Source organism: Molothrus aeneus, chromosome 7 (assembly GCF_037042795.1).
Source record: "Molothrus aeneus isolate 106 chromosome 7, BPBGC_Maene_1.0, whole genome shotgun sequence".
NCBI classification, from domain to species: domain Eukaryota; kingdom Metazoa; phylum Chordata; class Aves; order Passeriformes; family Icteridae; genus Molothrus; species Molothrus aeneus.
Genome location: NC_089652.1, coordinates 19,844,410 through 19,869,858, shown reverse-complemented (window position 1 = coordinate 19,869,858; position 25,449 = coordinate 19,844,410). Strand labels below are relative to the sequence as shown.

The following is a 25,449-nucleotide window of genomic DNA, read 5'->3' as shown; positions in this document are numbered from 1 at the left end:
GTATTCCCTGTGTTTGGCCTTGTTTCCCCAATAGTTCAGGTGTAACACCTGATTGGCTTAGAGCTTTAAATACTAACAACAAACCTCTTAAGTAAGTTGCTTCAAAGGAAAGAAAACTTCAAATTTCCCTTGAAGGATCTGCTTTTACACTTATTTTTAAGGATTTCAAGGGTTTCAAGTTGATACTAATTTTATCAAGGATCTTTCTCAGTTTGGTGGAAAAACAATGTGTTGGTCATCCTCAACTGAAAACCCTTCATGTGCTTATCAGGAAGAAACCATAGCTTCTTTGACGTTTTCTTTCTGTAAAGTCCTGTATCTGTTACAGGAAATATTTTTTTTAAATGGTTTGAAAATAACCCAAGTGCATTGACTAAGAAAATGACATCTGCTAAATAATCTGCCATCCTCTTCCAGCTCTCAGACTGGAGCACAGCACATTGAGAAGCTCTATACAGAGAGGTATCTGTCAAAGCAAGGATGTTGCCAGCTATGTGGTCCGTAAAGCGATTCTGGGATTTCAGTCCTCCATAATCCAGTGTTTTGTGCACAATATGCACAGGGCCTCTGCTTCCCTTGAATACCCATGGCTGACTTGAGACCTTGACCACAATAGGAAGGTGATATTATGGACTTTGTTGGACTTTTTTGTTTATTTGTGGTGGTGGGTTTCTGTCTTCAGGAAGGCTTGTTGGAATGAAGAGCCAAGGCACTAGTATCCAACATTTTACCTTCCTGTTCAAATGCAGAAATTTGAAATAAAAAGCAAGATTAGTTCATCTTCATATATAAAAACAGTCCTTAGAATCCAGATATTACCACTTGCATCTTGTCTTCTTTTTCAGACTTGTATTAACTTCACCTGGGGCTCCTGTGAATCTCTTGCAAAGCTTTAGGCCTGCCTGGTGCACATGGACTGGTAAATCCTAAGTCATACATGAAAAAATAAGGGTCAGGGGTTTTCATGCTCCCATCCCAGTGACTTCATAGAGTTTGCTGTGGAGCATCCTGGATTCCATACATCAGGGTAGTTGTTGGTCTTCCAACATTAGCATTTGTTTTCTTTAATGTAAAAAGAGCATTAATTTTGTGAAACTGTATTACATGCATAAAGAGTTTTTTCACACAGTTTTATCAGGTTATTTGCAAACAGTAAGGTCTGCAGGAGGTGTAAATTACAGCGTCTTTGAGGGTGGTTGAACTGATTTGAGAATCTGCATTACACTTGAATATAATTTATTTATTCAAATGTCCTGAGTCTGATTTTCTGCCAATATAAATTAGAAATCAACTTTTGCTGAGTTTTACCAGCATACAACTTCTGTGAAAGACCAGAAGTTTTATGACATTATGCATGGTCATGTGTATCCATGGAATTTTAGTAATATAGTAATCTAATCTAGTAATTAGGTCGCTGTTTTAGTAATTATGAAGCAAAGCAACTCTATCTCTACCTGTATATATAAATATGTAAAAAAAAATTTTTTTGCACTGCATTTTTCTTTCCTTGACTAAGTGCCAAGTTTTCCCCCCTCTTCCATTTTTTCTGGACTAGTAGTTTGTGTGCAGCCAAAAAGTATTAATTTTGTCTGAAAATCCTCACACATGGAAGGTTAGTTAACATTTCATGTCACTAGAATGACTTGTTCTTTTTTCACAGAGCAAGAAGTGCTCCTGCATTCTGCAGGATGATGGAGCAGTGAAAGGGACCACATGCTAGCCTTGCTACTCCTTCCCTCAGTCCCTTTAACAAGAACAGCTCTAACAGTGACTGAAGCCTGAGCCTGCTGCTCGGTGACAGGCTGCTGGTACGCACCTTGTGGACAGCTTTTCTGTGTCCTGCCTCAGTTCTGCTCTTGCACAAAGCTGCTTTATGGTGGAGAAGAAGGTCTGAAACATCTGTGCAGTGGTTGTAGCTGCTGTCTGCAGGTGGTCAGGGCGGCCTGGCAGCAGTATTCAGGTGTTGCCCTAGCAGGCAGTGTGCTGCAACTGCATTGCTGTCAGTCTGTGTGATAGGCAGTTTAATGTGAGCCCAGGCATTCCATAGTCACTGCCACAGTAACAATATTAGCAGCTATTGAGAGCTCTGAGTACAAACAGAAAAAGGAAAGTGTCTTCCTTATGATGATGACAATGGTTGTTCCACATGTGATGATTTTGTGATTTAGAGAGTACAACAGGGTAGGTGTACATGTTGATAATAAAACAGGTTGTAATGATGACCTCCATCACTGTCTCAGTAAGTCTGCCACTCTGCTTCACAACAAGGCTTTTTTGCCTTGCCTGCTACTGCTGCAGGTATTTGTTTATACTGAATGACATAAAGAGGCCTCTGAATGAGTACACTTGCATAATGAGCAGTGCATTCATTGGATCCACCCTATGTTTTCTTCCAGCCTCCATTCACTGAGCTTTCTTTAATTGAAGGCTTGGCAAATGTTCCCTCTCAGCTTTGCCTACAGAAGAGTGGTTACCAACCATGATACTTAATCACAGGAGTGAGCCTTGCATCCTTCTGACCCTCCACACTTCTGGCCTGTAGGAGAGTAATGAAAAGTATTTTGGTCTGGTTTTGCTGTTGACATTGAAAGAGTGAGGCTCCTGATCTCAGGAGGTCTAAATTTGAATATTATAGTCAAGTAGAGGATTAAAACTTAGTGTGCTTATGTTTTCTGATTATTTTGAGTAATCTGTCATGGGGCCTGGGATCCTTTTTTTATGATATGGACATAACTACAGTAACTGCTTATTGATTCTAAAAAATTTTTAGTGAGAACTATCACAGATAGCAAGAAGTTTTTAGAACTTAATGCAGAGTGAGAAGCTCTAAGCTCTAACAGCCACTGAAGAGTTAATCTTTTTTTTGCTTCTTAACACCTTCTTGACTATTGTCTTGCCTGGAAATTTTCTAGCTTATTACTTAAAAGAAAGAAAAGAAACTTCATGGTTGCAAAATGCAAACTGTCAGGCTATCTTAATTTTAATGGTATCACCTTGTTTATCCCTTTACAGTGTTCCCAGAAGAGTCATACACATTTTCCTTTCTCATTTCTTACCTCAGAAATTGTATTGAAAGCATAGTAATAATAACAGTAGTAATAGTAGAGTTGATTATTTGCCTGTTTTGAGGGGATGTTTTCTGATGCCGGTCTATAAAGGGAACTTAATGCACATGAACAGTTGAGAAAGGTCTGAACAATAATTCGATGATTGCATCACTGCCTGTGTCTAATAAGGCTGTGTAAAAGTAAAAAACCAGCAGAAGGAAATGCTGATGCTGTTCTACATTTGGCATGGGATAATGCTTGGCATGAAGACCTGTGAGTGGAGGAGTGGCAGTGCACTACACCAAAGAGATGTGTCCTCTTTATTCGGCTAGAAAGAAATAAATTTTCTAACTCACTAAAAATATGGATTGTAATAATGCTTTTGGACACCTGAATGTTATCTAGGACACAAAAGAAAAAATACTTACAAAGTTTTTCTCTTGTAATTGTTGTCATTTTAATGAAGGACTTTTTACTCTTAGGGTTTATTTATGACAATAGCACACTAGTGGAGTGTGCTTCAGCTCTGAGTTTGTAGTTCTAGGTTTAGATCTTTCTTCTGCAGCTGGATTATTTATGGTATAAACAAAATAATGATAAAATGTAAGTTCTTTTGGTCCTACTGCAGAACAAGCTGAGTGAATTTGGCATTCCAAAGCCTCTTAACAGCATTAAAAGAATGAGTTATAAAACCAGAAGTTGGAATACTTCTGTGCCATCAATAAATATTTGCATCTCAGATGACAGATCACGACAAGTCAACCCCCTCACAAGTGTGAGTAATGTAGATAATTTTTGTGGAGATGCAGTGCAGCAGCCACATGACTTGTGGTGTGACAATCTGCTGCTCTTCAGTATCTTGACACTTCTGTTGCTTACTTGGAATTTAAAGTTTAGAGAACTAATTACTCACCAAACTCTTCCTGTACTTGCTATTTAAAAATGATTAATGGAAGAGGTTGAGGACCAGAGGTAGGGATGGGGCAGAGAAGTAGAACTGGAAGGAGCTCACAGATGTCTTATGGAGTGGGAGAGGGGAGTGGGACTAAAGATACGTTGTGTGTGGGGAAAACATGACTGTGATGTAAGTCTGTGCACCTGGGCGGACTGTGGTGTAACCAGGCATGCCTGTTTGTTTGTGTCACCAGAAACAATGTGTTTGTAACTATTCCCTTCAGATACACTTCTAAATTCAAAGGTATATGAGAACACTTATATCCTAGGCAAGGAAGAGGCTTGATGTATGTATGTCTTGTCTTCCTCAAGTTGCTAGTGAAACATGAAACAGACCTGAAAATTCTTCAGAAGAATCCAAATTTTACCTTTTTTAAATTTTTTTTTTGGCAGTAAGAAAGCCATAGCATTGTATTATTGCAGTCTGGTCCCATGTGGAAAGGTGTAGCATGCCTGGGCACCACACCCACCTTCTTGCAAAATGATTAATGAAGACAGATGACAACTAAGAGTTGCCAGCTGTGTCAAAATGATTATGGACTGGTATATATTTAGCTCTTCTGATGACATCTAGAAATCTGTTATTTGGGAGGGACAGCACCCTTTCTTCTCTTTCCAAAATAAGTCAATTAATAACCTTCCAGGTTTGTTTGGAAAATGTAGGTACTGTTATTTCTGGAAGATCTTAGTGGTAGATTCAGCAGAACCCTGGATGGTCAGTGAGACCAGGAAGTGGTTTGAAAGGTAACTGAAAGGAAATAAAGGAGATTTATGTAAAGTGTCATTGGGGAAAGTGACTTGCATCTGTAGAGGTTAAAAATAGTGTTAAAATGAGACGATTTCTGATTGATTAGCTGAGAGTTCCAAGAACAGAGGATTTACAGCTGAGGTGACAAACCCCAATATAGCCAAGAACAATGGGAGACCTTGAGTATGGAGCAAGTAGGTGAAATTTGAGTCTGGTGAGCCTTTTGTGAGAAAGAGAAATATTGCTATTGTTACTTGTCTAAAGTGAATTCTACTTTGCCCATTGCAACTGCCTGACAAACTCTGTTGTTGGCAAACCAGGACTGATAAAAGGATTCTTGATTTTAAGATAAAGAACATTTCCAATCAGCTAGGCAAGGCATCCTTCATGTTCTCAAGCTATCACAGTACAAAAGTACTGCTTAAATCATCTGGGGAACCTAATAGCGTGCTACTCCTATAACTTGAATAGGAGGGAAAGTTTCTTTTATGACATTAAGAATAATGACAAAGAATTGTTCGTGTTTTATGGTGTGCTGTAAGGGGGGATGTGTGCCTGTGTGTGTGAGAAAAATGGTAATGTTCTCTAGTAACCCAGAACAGTTATGATTGCCTGGATCATCTAGAAGCACAAGATGTTTTCAGCAATTAATTTATAGACTGAGCAGATGTTCATTGTGGCAAGAACCCAATAGAGGACTAGAGCTGTTCTCTGAAAGACTCACAGATATTTTCCCAATAACTGAGGCTTAGGGAAAAAAATCTGCAAACTTTATTTGGGGATTTTGAGAAACACCTGTTTCATAAAGGAGATCTTCTGTTAAGTTTGTCTTTAGACTATCAATCATAAGATACATTAATGATCTAACACAAGGAATTTAACAATTGAAAAAAATCGCTTTCTTTAAATAGTTTGAATGGTTTTGAGAGCTATTGTAAATTGTATAAAACATTAGTTTGAGTAGCTTTTTTAATAAATGAAGGAGAAAGTAATTTCCAGCTTAATTTTTGTGATGTCAGCTACTATTTTAGAAGCCAAAATAAACTTGGCATCATAGAGGAAGCAAACCTAGCTGACAGTGTTGATCTGCTAGACATCGTTAAATAACAGCACCAGTTTCTGATTGATTTGTGGGGAAAAAAACCCCATACTAATGCAAATGAAGTTTCACAAGTTATTGTACAATTTATCTATTGAATAGGGTAATGAAAAAACACCTTTTTGAATCTCAGTGTTTTTCATTGTGGGGCAGTATTTAAAATGAAAGATAAATGAAGGAAGTATTTAGGCAAATGCAGACATACTATCTCACCACTGTTCAAAGGATTAACACAAAATGAGCTTTGCATTTTTCTAGAAGCAAAAGATCTGTTTTAGACCATCATGCATGAACACAGCTCAAGGAGAAATACTGAGTGTTAAAGTACAGGCTTCAAAACTGAGTAAATGTGCCAAATGTTGCTACCTGACAATGTAGTGGTTCCAGAATGTTTTTAGTTTGGCAATTCTCTTGCAAATGCTTGTTTTTCCTACTTTACTTTGTCAACTCCTCATATCTACCTCAAGAATTCCATCCTTGCCATTTCTTTGCTTACCCTCTGATCCAGTATACATTCAACAGAGGGTTCAAATTCTGAATGTCTTTCTGGGTTCAGGTCCAAGATGCTTCCCCCTTCTAAATGTTTCACTGTCAAAAACCTGATGAAACAAGCATGAACCAATCAGCCCAAAAGAGAGCCCAAACGTTTTCCTCAGGATTTCCATAGTTGTTTATCTAAGGTACTAAGGCAGTAATTGTTTATGTCTTAATGAGTTAAGGGTGAAAAATTATTCAAGACAATGAAAGTACAGCTGTAACTGCTATAAATAAGATAGTACTCAGAAACAAAGGCTAAATGGGGCTAGTTTAGATGAGTTATGTGTAGCATAGCCTCAGCTTCAAAGGAATTTAGCCAAAGGCAGGAATCATAAAAGTGAAAAAAATTATCAAAGACAAAGGTTCCCTGTGCACATTCTAGAATTTAGGATGCAGTCTGTGTAGTCTGCTACTCAGCTGTATACTGTGCTCCAAATGGCTTTTCTGGGTGGTCTGGGATAGTCCTGAGTTGGCTGGTGAGAGAGAATGGCTTCAACAGCACGATATAAACTCTGCACAGCACCTATGTGGAAAGTGAAATGATGATGCTTTCCATTGAATTGAACTAAAAGGGCTCAAGACTGGCTGTGACTTTTGCCAGCCGGCTCTACACGTGTCACATTGCACACTGGTCATTCTTTTCCACAAAGGAAATGAACGAGGCACTCCTGCCTAGCAGCAGCACCCTCCCCTCTGCTCCAGCACTTGCTTTCCCACCACTGGAGCCCCTTGGCTGCAGTCCAGTGCCCCTCACATGGAAGGCACCAACAGCAGCAGCACACAAGGCTGCTGGCACCACATGGTTTTGGGAGGTGCTTGCCAGTAAGAGTTGGGACTGGTCCACCCCAGCCTTCAACTGCCAGTCAGCAGTCCTGTGGCCCTGTGGCATTCAACCATGTGCAGGTTGTGGTATGAGCCTTGCCAAACCAGTTAGGTTGGCCATCACTGCAGTAAGTCAGGAAGTTGATTTCTTCACCTTCTTGCACAAACTTGTCCGGTAGCACATTGCATCTGGTGGAAATAGGGTGGAAGAGTGATTTGTTTTAGTATTTGCCTGATACAAAATGGCAATTTTTTTATGACCATGAAATAGAGTCTCTTCTGTCTCTGCAACAGAAGGAGAGAAATGAGTAAAAATGAGTAAGCTGCAATTGGACTGCCTTAGTCCCTACATTTTGTGAAGATTGAAAAACCCACTTAATGCCTTTGTGATGGTGAATATATGAATTCCAGTGTGTGAGTCCTTCCAGACAAGAATTATTTAAACAATTCTCAGGGTGATGAGTAGATATAAACCTAATAGTATAGTTTCTCTTTGAAATCTAGTGTCAAAATGGAGATATTTATGAGATTTCTAAAACTGTTCACCAGGAAACTGTACAAAATACACTAGCAAGATGTCATTAAAAGCAGCAGATGCTATTATGGTTTTGCTGCAAGCACAGCAAAAGTGAAAGCACAGCAATTCCTCTATTTTTTCTTCTTTCTAGCCTATATTTGTCTGTCTCTTGCCCCTTTCCTTCTACATCTATTTTCTGACATGCATCATTTATTTGATTGCTAATGAACCCTAGTACATTGAGTACATGTGCTCTAGGATTAGGATTTGTGAATAGGAAAGACTATAATGATTTAATTTTTTCCCCTTCCATCTGTAGTTGCGCAGATGACCCCTCTGATATGTACCAGGCAGAAACAATTTGAGACCTGCATGACAGGTCTGTTAATTGATTCCTTCAATAACTGCTGAAATCTAAAGCCGGGGAGGGCTGGGGAGGAATGGCAGTGAGGTTGACTAGCAAAAGATTTGACCTAGTTTTTTCAATCTGCATGGCTGTGCAGACAGAGTCAATTATAAATCTGCTGCTTTAGAAGAGCTTTTTTTCCCCCCCTATGTGAACAGCTGCATTGATTTTGAATGTTCAAATTTGGTGTGTTAAAACATAAAATTTTGTAATGATTGTACATACTGTAATGTGTCATGAAATATGCATGTGTGGTGAGGAAGTAAGGGAAGTCACCTACTTCTGGTGGATTTCTGTGGGGTTTGCTGCTTTCTGCCCTGCTGCTTCATCCTCTCCTGTGTGACATTCCATGCTTGGCTTTTTGTCCTGCCTGCAGTATTTCTGTGTATGTGAAATACACTCACTATTTGCTTTGCATAGGAGTTATCTGGTACTGCTTTGCACACAAAGCTAAAGGAGGCTGAAAGACTTTTGTTTTAAATTTTTTGATAGCATCTCTAAACTAATAATTTGGCCTTCTTATATCTATTTATAGCACTTGCCCTGGCCTTTGCTTGGTTTGCTTGTTTGTTTATTTTTCTTTCCTTATTTAGCAATGAAGCACCAGGGATTAGTACTAAATTCTGCAGCAGCATGGGGATTCATGACAGGCTTTGACCAGAGCTTTGATCCTCCAGATGCTCTGAATAAACATGACAACAGACATTTGAAGGGGGATATTTAGTTGCTGAATAGATTTATGGATAATGTTTTTCTTCCTTTTGATTACAGATTCCTTCTAGAATGCTTGGTTAACTGATGCATGGCTCTGGGGTTGGCCAGCCCAACAAGGGATTTTTACCTCTTCTGCATTTCTTAATAACTGGTTTGGTTGTTGAGCTGTTTGCATCTGCTACAGGAAAACCATAACCAACTGAAAACCAGGAAACTGACTTCTGTTCCTGAAGCTGCTGTGAGATCCTGCTGAAATGGTATCAGGAGACTGCATAAATCCATCCTTGCTGGTTACAGCCTGGCTTCTTAGCTCTCTGCCTGGAGGCTCTCTTTCATTGTGCTGTAGGCAATGGCCTTAGAATATGGCTTTGTGCTGCTTTGCAGTTTCTCACTGTTTGCTTGTGATGTCTGCTCTCTTATGGCACTGGCTGTGGCTCCAGTGTTGGTTGGTGCCAGGTGGAGAGGCTCTTGAAAGGGCAAGAGTTTTTGCAGCTCTCAGCTGGCAAGAAGGGGACCACAGTGCTGGGGAAAGAGCAAAGCAAAGGTGGTGCTTGGAGCAGAGGAGGTTCTGTAGGCTTTGTGGGAACTGCTCCCTTAGCCAGCCTGTATGTGTCAGTCAGCAATATTGCCCTGCATTAGGCTTGGAACTGGATACATGCTGCTGTGCCCTTGGTGTAGCACCATTCATCAGCCCTCCTTCTTCCTTCCCCCTTTGGTTTGCCAGTGCTTCTCTCTGAAACTGGAGGGATATCCCTGTAGGTAGAAGCTGATCTTGCAATGGAATAATTTCGTCACTGTTTCCTATTCTAAAGGAAAATTTGGAATTATGCCACAGTCCAGGGTATTCTGAAGACTTTTGCTTTTCTTTATGTGCCTGGCTGTAGCTGGTGGAGTCAGCAGTCAAGCTTTTTGGGAGCCAAGATGTGCCAGTAATATTTCTCTAGAGGGTCATGGCTAACAGGCATGTCAAGAAAGTGACTGTCAGCCCCAGGAGCTGAAATGAGGTGCTCTGAGTATCCTTCTTTGGCATCATATCTGCTGGCCTGACATTCCCAGTCCCACTCTGAGCAGTGATCTTGGGCTGAGGTACTTGGTCATGTATCTTAGATATAGACATCATGTCTAATTTGTTCTCAAGGGAGGACAGAGTTTGATCTGTGATTCTCTGTAAAGTTGCTAATTACCATGTCCTCAGTGCCTGCAAAGCCTTGCTGCAGTTCAGGCACTGTGCAGACACTTAACTGATGTGCATGCTGAGTGTTTGGAGTGTATGCAGCAGGGAAGTGTGAGGGTCTGGGCAGCACGCTGGCCAAGTGCATATGGTGGGCTGTAACATCTGTGTTTGCCTAGGCTGTTATGGGCAAGGCTTCAAAAGGAGTCCTGCAGTAACTCCTGCTTCAGTATTTCTCCTCCCTATTCCATCTTCTCCTTTCTTTGTCCTCTTGCCAAGTGTACAGCACTCCAGAGTTCAAGTGCAGCAATATTGCACATGGCTAATCTCTAACCCAGCTGGGTGAGAGACTGGCTGTCGCTTCCATTTGAGTTGTCAGATGAACAGAGTAGATAACATTCTGGAGAGACTTTGTGCTTTTTGGGCTGAGCTGCTTCATAATTGTCCATGTGCACCAGAATGCTCAGTTTAGTGCAGTACCCAGAGCAGTGGGAAGAGCTCTGAAGACCTGTGGAAGAGCTGATGCCCAACAAGGCAGTGTGTTTGTATCTTGTGTTCTGCTGGGAGGGTTTTGGGCGAGCTTTCAGAAGCATGTACACACTGCTGCTTTGCTCAAACTGCACCCAGACATTGCCATCAGAGTCGTTGTAAAGGATTTTTTTTCCTTTTTAGTTATACTCTTAAACAAGAATTACTCAGTGACTAACCTTAGAAATTATGTTTCTTACCATTAAAAAAATGTAACTGACAATCTACAATTGTGTAAAAATCTTCTATAATTATAAAACTTGTATGGGTTCCCAGTTTTGGTTTGCATCCCAAGCAGCATGCATTGTGGTGTCTTTAAAAACAAATAAATAAGCAAGACAGTTCTAATGATCCAAAGGAGATGAAAAGGATTTTGGCGCCCTAAACAGGAATACAAAGAGTAACAAATACTTGCCACTTGAAGGTTTTGAGTAACTATTTATCTTACACATATTTTGTGACCAGCCAGGGCAGATAGGTGCTCTGTGTACTTTTCAGCATGAAGCACCCTTCTTCTTATTTTTTTCAAATTCTTAATAGTAAAAAGCCACCTTTTCTGTTACTATCTTAGCATCGCTTATTTGAGGCACCTAATAGCAACCACTGGGGAACAATGTTACAGCGTCAGCTCAGGCTTCCTCAAGTACCCACCTGCCCAATTTAATTTTTTTCCTTCAACTTCTGCTGGTAGAGGTGGGTGTTTATATTGCAATACTATTAGGAAACCTGATTTGGTCAGGTGTCCTGTAGTCAGGTGTTGTTTGAAATTGTAGTCTGCAAAGTTGCTGACAAAAATCTTGCCACGAGCTAAAATAAAAAATGATTGCAACAGTTTCTTGTGTGTTTTGATGTAGAAAATACACTTGCTTATGGATCCAAAGTGTAAATCATTCAGAAATACCCAAGACATGAGATGACTTCTTTTTTTTTCATTTGACACGTGCTGCAGCATGTTCAAATGCTGTCAGAGCTGGTGGGCCAGCATTGCTGCTGCAGGGTGAGCTCCTCTAGATGGCTGATAGCTGTGCATGCAGCTCACCAGTGCGTCCTGCCCCATGGCTCCCTTCCCTGGCTGAGGTTTCTGGCTGCAGCAGCAGCCCAGGGAGTTGTTTCCAAAGTGTTGTTTGGGTGATCCGCTAACAAATCCTATTATTTGTTAATGGGATTTGTTCTTGCACTGTTTGGTCCGATCACTAATTGTTTATCATGCATTAGGGCTACAATGAGATGCCTGTCAGCTGTGTTTTGAGCTTTCTGTGTGCAAGACTCACTGTTTGCCTGTGTTGGCAGGTTTTGCTTTGGGACAGCCTTAGTGTGGAAGGCAGAAAACATAAGGCTGTGCATTTCAAACACTGCAGTGTAGTATTTCCTGCACTCTGGTGGGCACTGGTTTCCCCAACTCCCCAAGACAGGCTCAGAGGGTCAGTAACTCAGTTGGGGGCCTGGGTGTTCTGCACTTCTGCATACAGAGCTGCAGCTGCGTTCCAGATTGCTGCCCTACCTTTCTGAAACAGTGTCCTGTTGAGCTGGCAATTAAACAAGAAAGCTTTAAGAATATTTAGTAATAGAATAGAAAGATGAAAATGTACAGGAAGACTTGGAAGCTAGTGAGGCCTTGCTTTTCATCTTTGTTGAATGTTTTGATCAGTCCATATGGTATTAAATGATCATACAATGCAGGTAGAAGCTACTTCTTAAAAGGGGTCCATCTGAGCTGGCTTTAGAGATTTTAGGTGTGAGCACTTGTATAAGTATTTTAATAAATCTTTTTCTGAAGCACTTATTTGGAAAAAAATATAAAAATGTTTTGGATTATAGATATCCTAACATGTTTTTTAAATCCTTTTTCTCAGAAGAGAATACACTGTAAGAAATACAAAATCAAATTTCCAAAGCAGAATCTGAATATGGTCCTGTGATGGCTTAGCTTGAGCATCTAGATAGTTCACCTTCAATTTTCCAGTGTCTCAGTTTAGTGATGCTGTGTTGATAGAGTGAATAAGATCAGATCACTGATCCAGCTGAAAACTCCATGCTCTTCTGGGCTGGTGTGCAGTGATAGTCTTCAGTTTCTTGAAGCCCAAATCACTTCTTCTGTGGCTGCAGTAAAAGTGGCAGAAAGCGACAAGTGAGGGAGAGGAAGCCCAAGCACTTCAGGTGGCTGCCCTCGCTTAGTGTGTGGTACCTGGGCAGGTAGGAATGGCTCAGACCAGCCTGCCACATTCTGTCTGCCAATTTTGAACAGTCCTTATTTGCTTAAGTAATACCAATTCAAGGATAAAACAGGGAAAATAATTTATTGTGTTGTTTGGCTGTATGCTTCTTTAGGAATAGGTTTCCTGAATATCTACATGTGTCTCTTACCTTTTTGTATTGGAAGCTAATCAGAAATAAACCAAGGAACTACATTTTTGTACCAGATAGGAACTGGGTTTTGTTCTGAGTTTGTGTAAAGTGTCTGGAAAGAAATAAGGCTCTAATTATTGTATTTTAGTAGTCAGACACTATGCTGAAGTTTGATTGTATATACACACATATATTAAATGTACACACACACAAACATATAAAAATATATGCTATTACATATGTTTTATATATATATGGTTGTTTCAGTGTACATATATATTTGTGTTCATATACATACAGAAAATACAGTGAATTAATACTATTGTGATCATTTTGTGGTTAATACCTGCCAGCCAGAACGAAAATTGGTTCCTCTGGAAGCTCCTGCAAAAGATTTGATGATTTTGTGACCTAGCTCTTGGAATCAAAGTTTAACCTCCAAGTCAAACCAACCATCCCTATTTCCAGTACTTACAGAAGTACAACCATCCTGCAGGGAGGAATCCATGACCAACAATTCCCTCTTCAAAGGGAACAGAATAAAGATTTAGTATGAGCACTCTACTCAGAGCAGGAAAGTTCCTGAAACATGTCCCACCTCCTGAGGTGGGGAGAAATAGGATTTGCACCAGAGATAGTGGCTTGCCCATAACATTGAGGCACATATTGAAATTCTCTGTCTTATGCCATGACAGCCCACCAGCAGTACAGAAGCTGAACTCAAGGACAAAGAGAAAGCTTGAAAATATTGAAATCCTTTGTTGTGTGTGCTTTTCTTAAGTTTGTGGCACTGCCAGGTGGTGTAATGACAACATTCAGGAGCAGAGCATGCCTTCAAGTCATGCAGGCAGGTGGGTCATTTGCTCAAACACAAATGCACACTTGGAGCAGACAGACAGAGATTTGGGTTTTACTTTTCTTGCAGCTCCTGCCCTTGCTAAGGGCCTTGTTGCATAACTCATGGAGCAGGGCAGGAGGTAGGATCCTTGTGCCCCTCAAGCCCTGAAATATTTTAGCGACTTAATAGTTTTTTAATGTTCCATTGAATATAAAGCATTATTTATCTTCTCTGCTTTGAAAAAATGTTTTCTAACCTGATATAACTTAATACGTTTCTGTTCTTGGTGAACAGTATAATTTCCCAACATTTCAGATATTTGTTAATATTTTCCAGGAAGTTGTTGCTGAACTCTTCAAGTTCTGTTCTGTGACTTGGTAAGATCTTTAGACTGTTTGTTGTTAGTGATTGCTAGGGGGCTAGGGCTTTTTAACAACATCCTTCATTATTTGGCCTTCTGGTAATAAATAGATCAGTAAATAGATCAGAAGGGAAATACATTAGAGTGTAAGGGGACATTGATGAGACAAGTTACCATGTGCTGATCAGGCTGAGACCTACCATGGGGGAACCTGGAGGAGTAGCTTTGACTTTCTAGTGGGCAGAGCTATGTTATTTATCAAAATGATTGCTGAGACTTTTGCTTTAAACAGTTGCTGTAAGCCACTTAGCAACTTTTGTGTCTTGCCCAAGTGGCAGGTAATTGCAGTTTCTTTTGCACATTGGAATCTGCCTTGGTAGGTAAAGGAGAACTGCAGTACAAGAACGTGCACAAGAACATGCACCTATCAAAAGCCCAGTGGATGGCATGCCTTGGCTGTTCCTTTACTGTAGACATGGGGATCAGTCACAATTTTTGAATTTTTTTTTGCTCATATGTTAAAGATATGACCAAAGTAAAAGATGAAGTAATGCTGCAGGGCCTGGGGGATTAGAACAGTGTCATTGTGTTACAGTAACCTACTGCAATTTAAATATTAATTTCAAATTAAATTGTCAGTCTTTAATTTCTTTCTGTGCTGTCTTCCTGCCCTTTCCCCTGTCCAGCATCAAATCCCATTTGGACCCTGTGTCTTTTCATATGTGGAGGTTTTATGGTTGGTTCCTTGCTTTGGTTGTCCCACACTTGCCGAAATGAAGCGACTTATCAGCTCTGCATTTTAGAATTGGCAGAGGAAAGTACGAAATCTATAGTGTCAGGAGGGACAAAGGGTGCTTTGGGATTGACTGTTCATTTTTACCCAGTGCAAGAAATGAAAAAGCAAAACCAAAACTGGCCAGCAATGAGTTCAAAATGAAGTGGATGGTTCTCCTCACGGAGTCTGAATTTTCACTGGAGAGCTCTGCCATAGACTGTGGAAAGTTTTCACAAGCTCAATGAGCTACTAGTGCAGCCTGGGGAGGAAGGGTCAGCTCTTTGGGGACTGCTATGTGCAAAGATGCCTTTTTTGGTCTAAAAAGTCCCTAAGCCACAACTTTCTAGAAGGTGGGAGAATATTTTTGTCTTCACTGACCTTTAGCAGTGGGCTACAATTTTGGAGCCTGAATTTTACCATTGACCCTGACTTGTGTGTCCTGATTTTAATGCAAAAAGGGTGAGAGTGATATCTTCAGAATTGTATCATCCATACCATCTACTGCCTTGGTGATGGTGGTGGAGGGCAGCTGAGAGAAGGCACCATGGGTTAGAGGTGGGGGGACTGGAGTCTATCACCATTTCCATTCCTTCTCATTCTCCCTGATCTGTGCTTGGAAAGTTACAGAGTGACTAAACTTTATTTTTAGAGATTACAAAGAAAGAAAGCATTAGACAGCTGGCTGCAAAAATATTTATTTGTGACCTTTGTCTGCATTTGTGCAGTGCTTGTTGCTATTCTGGAGCATGTAGTTTCCCTTGATTTCACTCTTAGAGTTTAAGGAGAAACTGAAATGCTTAAAACTTAACGCATACATATATTTTAAAAAAATTGCTTCTATATTTGGAAAAAAGGACTATTTCTGTTTGTAAAGTGCTGGCCTTATTTGTTTCCCATTTTTGTAGTAACATATGGACTGGAAAAGCAACTGGAGCACTGCTGGTAGAGGCTGGGCTGGAGTAGTCCCATAGTGGTGGCAGAATACCTCCTGCATGAGTCAGTCCCATTATGAACTAACCTGCAGAAAGGATGAAGTAGATTTTCCAACTCTGTAGGGCACAAAGGATTAGCACTATGTGTGAATAGGGGCTGGAATTGGGTCAATGATCAGTGGGGTCTGGCCTGCAGCTTCTGATGGGAGCTAGCAGGTATGCAAAGGTAGCTCAAGCCAAATGTTACTGGTCATGTTTTTTGTTACTGGATCAAAATCTTCAGAAAATGGGAGTATTTTTAACTTTGCACCATGAGGAAATGTGTCCTTGAGATGTGTATTTTCAGTCAAAAAGGCAGGAAAATATAAATGTGAGAAATCCATTGCGAAGATGAAACAGTTTGACAGTGATTGAAAGAAAGGTATGGGTCAGTCATATCAGTTGTGTTTCTTAAGAGTAACTCTGTTAGGACAAAGCATTTCCTAATATTGCTGTTGAATGATAAGGATAATTTGTTTTATTTACTTAAAATTATGTGGTTTTGCTCTGTACTAACCAGTAAGTCTGAAAGCTGAAATACAGATACCAAATCTGTTTTTTTACACAGCTACCTTAGCTTTTGTTTTTTTGTAAACACATGTGGATTGCACCATATAGTTTTTATTTTGTATAATTTAATGTGAGGTGTGGGATAATGATGCTGATGTGGGAATTACAGCTAATGCATGGAGAGGAGAGGAGAGCATTGAACATCTCAGATGAAAGGCAGGTACCTATGTGTGCTTTTCTGAAGTCATTGCAGCAGGGTTTGGAATAGATCCCCCTGGAAGGCTTGGCTCTGTGCTGTCCTTTACACTGCCCTCTGAGATGCTGCTGGGGATGCTCTGTGGGAGAAGGCTCCTGCTGACACACAGAGTTGTGTGCTTGGCTTTTTGCTTGGGCAGACAGGTTCTTTCCTTTGAAAAGGTTCCATTGTGGGAGTTCTGACCCATTTCTCAGCACATCCAAAAAATGTCAGTGAAGTTAACTTTCCTGTATACATACATTTTGGATGAGATTACCTCCATGAAGAGCCCTGCCTGTGCTTCAGACATTGTGTCATATTGGATCTTCTGTAACATAAATTATTGTGAAACATAAAGCCAAAACCGCTGCTGGGATAGGTATGCTGAAGTGACAACCCTGTTTATCTACTGATTTTGTTCTAGAGCTATTGAGATTTTTCTGGATTTTGTAGGGTGTTTTGTTTGTTTTATTTTAATTATTGCTAATACAAGTAACTTCTGAGTTAAGTAGGCCAGCTATACCAAAATAACAAATTCAGTAATTGTTTTTGAGTGTTGTGGCAGTAAATCGGTTGAGCATCTGCTCAGAAACAAGCCTCTTCTGCTTTTACTGATCCTTTGAGCAAATTTAGATTGTTTCTGTTTAAAAGCAGCAAGCAATGTCCAACAAGTGCAACAATTGTAATCATAAATCCCTGGAATAATCTGTGTTTAGTGAGCATAAAGTAGATGAGCTGGGAAAATTTGCTCTGCATTACTCTTTCAAAAAAGGAGCCAGACTCCTCTAAACAGATCTGTGTACATCTTTAGCACAGAGAGGAATTTTTGCTGGTTTAACTACCTGCCCTGATGTCTTTTAAGTGTACTAATAGGAAACTGAGATTTTATGGACATATTTGATTGGCAAGGAATAGTTTGCTTGGTTTTTTTAGGAGCTCACAGCTGGCTTGTGTTAGCAACATGAGCAGACTTTTATGCAAGCATCACTTGAACTATGCCAATGTCTGAGAGTTTTTACCTGTTTCACAGAGATACTGAATGTATGTAATCAGAGCCTACCACTTATCTAGAGTGTGGTATCCCTGGAGATCCTCTAGTTATACTTGGGGTGACTCAGAGATGTGCTGCACACCTTAACATTCACCACAGTTTTTTCTAATTACTGTACATAGATGCATCCTCAGCACAGAAAGAGGAGACTCACCTCTCATCGTGCATTGACAAGTAATTAACTCAAATATTATTGTGGACATGAAAGGCTAAAAAGCCCCTGCATATTCTCAGGGTACATGGGGATGTCATAGCTTAGGTCCTGCCTGTTTGCTTCATGATATTTTTCATCTGTTGGCAGAGGTCATGTAGGAGCAGTCTCCAGGGTGATTTTGTGCAGATCCTTTGTGCCATGCTGAGGTATCTTATCAGAAAATAGATTGTTAGTTAGGGGATGGATGGTATGTAATAACAGGCCATTAGTCATGTCTCTTGGTCCATAATGTGACCTACTTTTGATAAAAATGAATGACAAAAGTGACTGATTTAAGCTGTGATTAACCAAGATATTTTAGGAAAGTGTGACATATGCACTGGCTTAGCTTTTCTCACTTGCACTAATGAAAATTCCTGAGTGGGCTTCTGTATTGAAGTTGGCCACAAAATAAAGTTACTTAAGTGAGGGAAGAAACTTTGTGTACTTAAAATACTGCTAGGAAAAAAAAAGGCTTACTAATGTGTGGGATGATGTGTACCTAAAAGATAACAATGACAACATCATCATCATCATCAACAACAACAACAACAACAACAACAACAATAATAATAATAATAATAATAGTCTAAACTTACTTTGCCAGTTATTGCTGGGTTTGAGACCTGGTAGGACTCTTGCAGATCCTTCCCTCTGATGATGGCTTATTTTAGACGTGCCAGTTTTAAGTGCAGAAGTATAAAACACCCTTTTTCCTCTGTATCAACCACCCTTGTTTTGATTTTGGTTCTGTTGAATGGGTAATCTTATCCTTTTGCAGAAATAATTGGTTAACATTTATCACTTACCTAACACTGTCAATTATTTTTAGACTAGTGTTTCTCAAATTGATAGTTTAGAAGAAGCATTATTTTCTTTTCATACATTAAAAAGAGTGTGAGTTACATGAATCTAATATTCATTAGCTCTGTTAGCTTAATTTTTGGTTTTTTGTTGGCTTTTCTGGGTTTTGTGGCCCTCTTTGGAAAGCCTTGTTAGTTCTTGCAGACCTTTAAGTCTGTTTAAAAAATCCTGAACCTGTAATCCCTATTTACCTGCTGTGGGCTCTGTTGTGGTTTAAATATGTACAGAGCTGCTGAGAAACTGAGAGACATGGATTTGCTAAAGGGCAGCTACTCTGGTCAGCTGGGAAATGGCAGATGACCTGCTGGTGTGAAAAGACTACATTCACATCCTATCAGAGGGCCTACAGGCACATTCCCAGTGCCCCAGATACAGACTAAAGAGTTCTGTATCTGTGTCTGGCCACATTCAGGGCAAAGATGACATGTTACAAGTAGGCCTGTTTGATTTATAGTAAGGAAAGTTAAAGCCTTGGGCTTGGGCTTGGGCTTCGGCCTGGGGGGGGGGGGGTTTAAATGTGGCTTCTGTCTGTGAATGAGGAACCTGCCTTTAAAAAGGGTACTGAATTTTGATTTTAATTCCCTTGTTTGTGTTAGTCTTTCCTTTCTAGATCCAGAATAGATGGGGCTATAGTCAGCAAAATGTGTTTGTCCTTAAATTTCTGTGTAATTGAATACCAGCTTTCAATTCAGCTGTACTGAAATCCATTGAAAAGGAGACATTAGTGTGGTGTTGGTTCAGATTTCCATGTTTTAAAGAGAAAAGCTGGCAATATACTCAATTCCGCTCTCCTTACTCTTTCACAATAGTTGCTCCCTCTTAATTGCAGTACCTTATGCAATAAATGGTCCCATGGGATTCACTAAGACTGTTTAGGGAATTGAATACCACAGTGTTAGCAGAAATGGAAAAAATTAACAGTGCTTTTAAGAAGTACAGCATTTGGCAAAACACTCAGTTTGTACATGTATCAAACATTAATTCTGTTTTTCTACTTATTAATAAATTTAAATTATTACAGAGGAATATCATGTTAATTAAGCTTTTTATAGCACTTGTGAAATTTAGGACCCTGTTAAATGAATTGTACTTTAAATGACTTTGAACTCTACTACTGTAGCCTTGAAAAACGTTTTTTATACTCTGAAGTATATCTTGATTTGGTTGGGTTTCTCTTTGGAAAAAAAGAATCTCACATTTTACAAGTTCTGCCAAAAGCAGTCACATGGACAAAGCTTGGCTCATGCATACTTGAATTAGTGCTCAAACCTGCTCAGTATTGCAGGTGTCTAAAATGTTTCAGTTAAAACTGCTTTTTCTTGAGTGTCCTGGTGGGACCTTTGTGGGTTTTTTGTAGCTTTGCCTGTCCCTTTATCACTGACATAGTTGGCCAAAATAATCCTGGGTCTTGCAGCTGTGTACTGTGAACAAGCTCTGCTTTAAGTCACATGCCCATTCCTCCCAGGCACGTGACAAACATAAGCAACAAAGGCAGAAAAGCTCGTGTTTGTGTTTAGAAAATGTGTTTTGTTTTAGGTAATGGGTATAACATCTATATTATAATTTTAAGGTTAAAAAAAACCCACTGGGTCTGTGCTTTGTCCTGGATTTACCTAGGCTATTCATTAACATCACATGTAATTTTAAGAATATAATTTAAGCAAACCCAGCTGGTTGGCTTAGATTTAAATTAATATCAGCTCAGCATGAAACATGTTGGAATTATGTCTTGTTGAATTTTTTTCTAACTGGGACTTTTTATCTGCTTTTTTCCTTTTAAATTAGCATGTTTAGGGAACTGCCTTTCAATTGGAGTTATATCGTGGCTATCACATTCCTTCACTCAGGAGAAGGAGAAAAGCAAAACAGAAGTTGCAAGATGTATTTTATTAAAAGAATAGTGAACAAATAAAACAACAGAAAAACCCCCAAGCAAACAAATAAAACCCCCCAAACCCTCCAAATAAACAAAAAAATCCTAAATCATGTCTCATTTCAGAGGAGACTGACTTAAGAAGTGCACAGAAAAATCCATCTGAAACAATTTTTATTTTGATTTTTGTATTTATTTAATGACTGTTTCTTGATCTTGCTGTTGATGGTGGAGGCTGAGCTTGGTTTCCTCTGTGAATGCATAAAGCTGCTGCAGTTGTCTTCTGTTTCTTTTATTTGTTTTTGCTCTGCCTACAGCATTCCCCTATCCCTCTACTTTTAAATGTTTCCTCTAATGGCTTCATAAAATTAGCTTTAATAGTGATTGACATCACCTTTATTGTCTCTAAGGATTGACTCTTGTCTAGCTCTGTGGCTTACTCCTCAGGAAAATGTTTTTATTGTCTTTATTATTAAAGACTTGAATTTCCGGCTGTTTTACAGCTTTTTGATACAAAATAAGGACATAGATGCTAATATTCTGAGCCCTATTGTTACATTATGAAGTGTTTTAGAATTCTTTAGTAAAGTAAACTTCTGAAATCAAATTGCATTGGCTTCTTCAGCTATCTTTTTGGTTATCAGCTAGCAGCAAATACCAGCACTGCTTTGGTTATGTTTTGAACTTAAGAATGCAATTCTCACTTCTTTTGTCAGCTTATACTTTAACATACAAGTTTCCAATGTGGCTTGATTAAACTGTATTTACATCTAACATGTGCAGAGCTTACATGCTTCTTTTTCATGAGTAGAAGACTGGATTGCCTTCTTGAGCTTAGTAGTGAAACTGGATTCATCAAAGCTCTGAACTCTAAAGCAGGGAATTTACACCTGATGCAATGCCTTTAATTTGGTTGATGCTATAGAGGTAGCATGATGGTTACAATCTGTAATCAATTTAGGTTGCCACCAAAGTTTTACAGAGTATAAGGGTTTTTTTTTTCTCCTGTAACACGCTAGGAGCAAATAGTGAGATCACCAATAACATTGCATGTGTTTTTGAATATTTGTCCTCTCAGTCAATCACCAATTCAGGCTACAGAATTGTCTTTCGTATGGATTTGTGTCAATGTATCAAGAATTTTTCTCCAGGAAAACAAGGTGGTCTGGCATCACCCATCTTTGTTTACCAAATGCTAGTGCTGTAACCACTATCACATTGATTAGGACTTAATTCCCTTTAATCAGCAGTGCTGTCTTAAACATGGCAGAAACAGCAGTTGTAGCTCATAACAGGGCTTAAAATGGGGCTTGTGTGTGCATAAGAATTCCGGGATTTTTTGTAGCTTGTGGTCATTCAGCTGGATAAATGTGGAACCACTTAAGTACCAAGTGCTGTTTTGGTCCTTGTTGGCAAATGAAGTTTAGGGAAAGAGAAGCTGTTTAAGTGAAGTAATGAGTTATATAGCTCAAAGATAGCAGAGGTTCATAGTGTTCAGATATGAATGGGATTCCTATACAATGCTTTTAGCTTTCATGGGAATTCCAGATTTAGACTCGTAGTTACAAATAATTTAATTTTTTGTGAGTAGAGTGGTGGTCTTTGACTATATGCAAACTACACAATTCAGCTCTAAAATGTCTCAGAGAACTTATGGATTGGTGTTAGGATTTTGGACAGCCTCATACTTCAGCAGAAGAGTATTGCTTGTGTCTCTGTACCATGAAAATTTTATGCTTTTTGGAAATTGTATTGACTGGGCAGCTTAAATGCTTCCTGGCTTTCAGGATTCAGAAATTCCATTGTGCCAGAGGAGTCCTGAGGTGGTAGCTACTTTGGAAACTGATTTTTAAAAAGGCTGTGTTTGGAGGATAATATTATATGCTCCTCAAACTGCCCTGCTCTTCTCTTTAGTTGGTGCTTCTCTAGGTGGCATTCCTCTCATGCTTTTGTTCTAATCTCTTTCTTCACAACATGAAAGAAAATCCTCTGTTTCATGTGTTCTAGGAGTTCTTTTCATCTTTCAAAGTGATCCTTACTTTGTGATGTAATTGCCTACATGAGCTTGTTTTTGAGCTGTAAAACTAGGTATTGTTTTTGTTGGCAGGGTTATAATGTTTGCCATTTACCACATGCCATTGATTGGTAACAGTAATGAAGTAAAAAACTGAATGTTTTCTTCTCTCATTTTTCTGTTTCTCACAGGTTCATTGCTAAACCATGTGCCTTAGGCCTTAAAGTCCAAGCCAATGGACCACAGAAAGCTCAACCTAATGCTATCTTGGAGAAGGTTTTCACAGCTATTACAAAGGTAGTGTGTCTGACTCAAATATTTACCTTGTGAAGTGGGATGTGGCACTGTGAACTGTCTGAACAAAGCAAGGCTAACAGATAAATGCAGTGGGCATTTTTGCATCTCATATCACAAATTCAGATATTGGGGATGTCATTAATGCCAGCTTGAGTGGTTGTGTATCCCTTTATGATGTCTCCTGTAAGTTTTCAATAAAAAATTGTCACAGAAACCCTTTGTAGATGCCATATGACCACCTACATTTTTTTGATTCTTATCTGTTTTTGCTTCTTATCTATTTTGTATCAATTTTGCAAAATTGTTGGGGTTTTTAGAAAAAAAAGGGTTCGTTGTAAGCCAATAATATTGATACTGAGTTTTCCATGAAACTTCAAAGCTACTCCTTCTAGGGAAAGGCCTGTTTTGCTGGTGTCCCAGCTAAAGGAGAACAACTAGAAAAGTGGGGAGAAACTGACTTAAAAATGTTTTATTTACAGCTTGCATATCTTTCTTGAACAAGATTTCCCCCCACAACTTACATAACTGTCTCTACATCTCACACCATATGACATCTCAACCTGTTTGTTGTTCTGTCCGTGCTTTTCAGGCATCCCAAATTTTTCTGCAGGAGCTTTCCATTCCCACCTTGGCTCCAGACTGCAGCTGGGCAGCAGTGTAAACAGAGAGTATTAAAGTCATAGAGGATAAAACTGGGTTCAGTGTTACAGACAGTGAAATAGGCTGTGGATCTGTCTTGCTTGTGTGTCCTACACTACCCAGAGATCACCATGGCACTTGCTGTGACTTTGTCCTGTTTTCAGGGAGGGAATTGCATGTGCCTTGTTTCTGAAAGCTTCAGGATATGCTCTCACACAGACTAAGCTGAAGGAAGAATGGTTAGGTTTTGTTAGTTGTGGGGTTGTTTATTTGTTTTAATATTTCACCATAAAATCTGGTAGTCAGACACAGGGCCTGAAATATCTGTGAATGTGAAGAGCTCCAAATAAAAGTATCTGCTTTCCTGCAAGAATCTGGTAGCTGCTCTCAGAGAAAGTGTCCAATTTAGCTACCTGCCTTTTCTGAATCCTATACAGCAGTTCTCTCTAGTCAAACTCCCAAGAGCTGCATCAAACATTTCATTTTTCTAAGGTTACAGAAATTGCTTTTCTTAACCTTCTATTGAAAAACTAGTAGATACTTTGGTTGACTAAAAAACTTTGTTGAGATGGATGCCAAATCCATCCAACTTCAACCTTCTCTTGTCTCATCCTTTAATTTCCTTCTCTTTCCTGTGTTTTCTTGGAGGCTGATAGACAAAACTTCAGCCTAACAGAAATTTGTTCGTTTGTGTCTTGCAACAATTAAAAATTTAAGGCTCTTTGTTGTAAGAGCTCTTGTACTTCATTCAATATATGTAACTGGTTTGCAGAAATAAAGCTAAAGTTCCAGAAAACAGATTGTGCATTTTTCTGTTTATTTAAAAAGTGATGTGATCAGGAGAAATATATAAGTAGTACATATGCCTCACTGTACATGTAGAATTGCTCTATGATTGGAGATTCGTCCTGCTCTTCAAATTAAAGACAAACTAATTTTCTTTTGCCTTACCTCTGCACTGGTTTGCACCCATGCTAATGATGTGAGACTTCTACATTTTCTGCTTTGGAGAATATTCGTGTGTATTTAGTTTTACAGAAAACAATTCCAGAAAATGTCTCCCTGTTGTCAAGGTGATTTGCCTTTTGAAGTTGCCACTTTGTTTAGCGACCTCATTTTTTAACATTATTGTGCAGAAACATGGAATTTATCTTTTTTGCGTGTCAGTCAAACCATCTTCCCTAGTGTAACAGTCGATAGGACAAAGATCCTGATGTAGGAGAGTGGAACAGGTATTAGGACAAAGATCCTGATGTAGGAGAGTGGAACAGGTATTAGGACAAAGATCCTGATGTAGGAGAGTGGAACAGGTATTAGGACAAAGATCCTGATGTAGGAGAGTGGAACAGGTATTAGGACAAAGATCCTGATGTAGGAGAGTGGAACAGATACTAGGACAAAGATCCTGATGTAGGAGAGTGGAACAGATACTAGGACAAAGATCCTGATGTAGGAGAGTGGAACAGGTATTAGGACAAAGATCCTGATGTAGGAGAGTGGAACAGGTATTAGGACAAAGATCCTGATGTAGGAGAGTGGAACAGGTATTAGGACAAAGATCCTGATGTAGGAGAGTGGAACAGGTATTAGGACAAAGATCCTGATGTAGGAGAGTGGAACAGATACTAGGACAAAGATCCTGATGTAGGAGAGTGGAACAGGTATTAGGACAAAGATCCTGATGTAGGAGAGTGGAACAGGTATTAGGACAAAGATCCTGATGTAGGAGAGTGGAACAGGTATTAGGACAAAGATCCTGATGTAGGAGAGTGGAACAGGTATTAGGACAAAGATCCTGATGTAGGAGAGTGGAACAGGTATTAGGACAAAGATCCTGATGAAGGAGAGTGGAACAGGTATTAGTGTGTGGCAGGCAGTAGAGTGTTTGTAAGAGCCACTGCTCCAGAAATGCATGGCCTTTTTTGGCTGCTAAACTTCA

At 39.5% G+C, this 25,449-nt stretch overlaps 1 protein-coding gene across 1 annotated transcript in view; it reads left to right on the top strand.

Moving 5' to 3' along the window:
* The window catches only part of CERS6 (ceramide synthase 6), a 94,265-nt gene that overhangs the window by 10,983 nt on the left and 57,833 nt on the right, over positions 1-25,449 (top strand). The window contains exon 2 of the mRNA XM_066553321.1: positions 22,766-22,871. Within this exon, the coding sequence (XP_066409418.1) occupies positions 22,766-22,871 (106 nt within the window). The remainder of the gene's footprint in view (positions 1-22,765; positions 22,872-25,449) is intronic.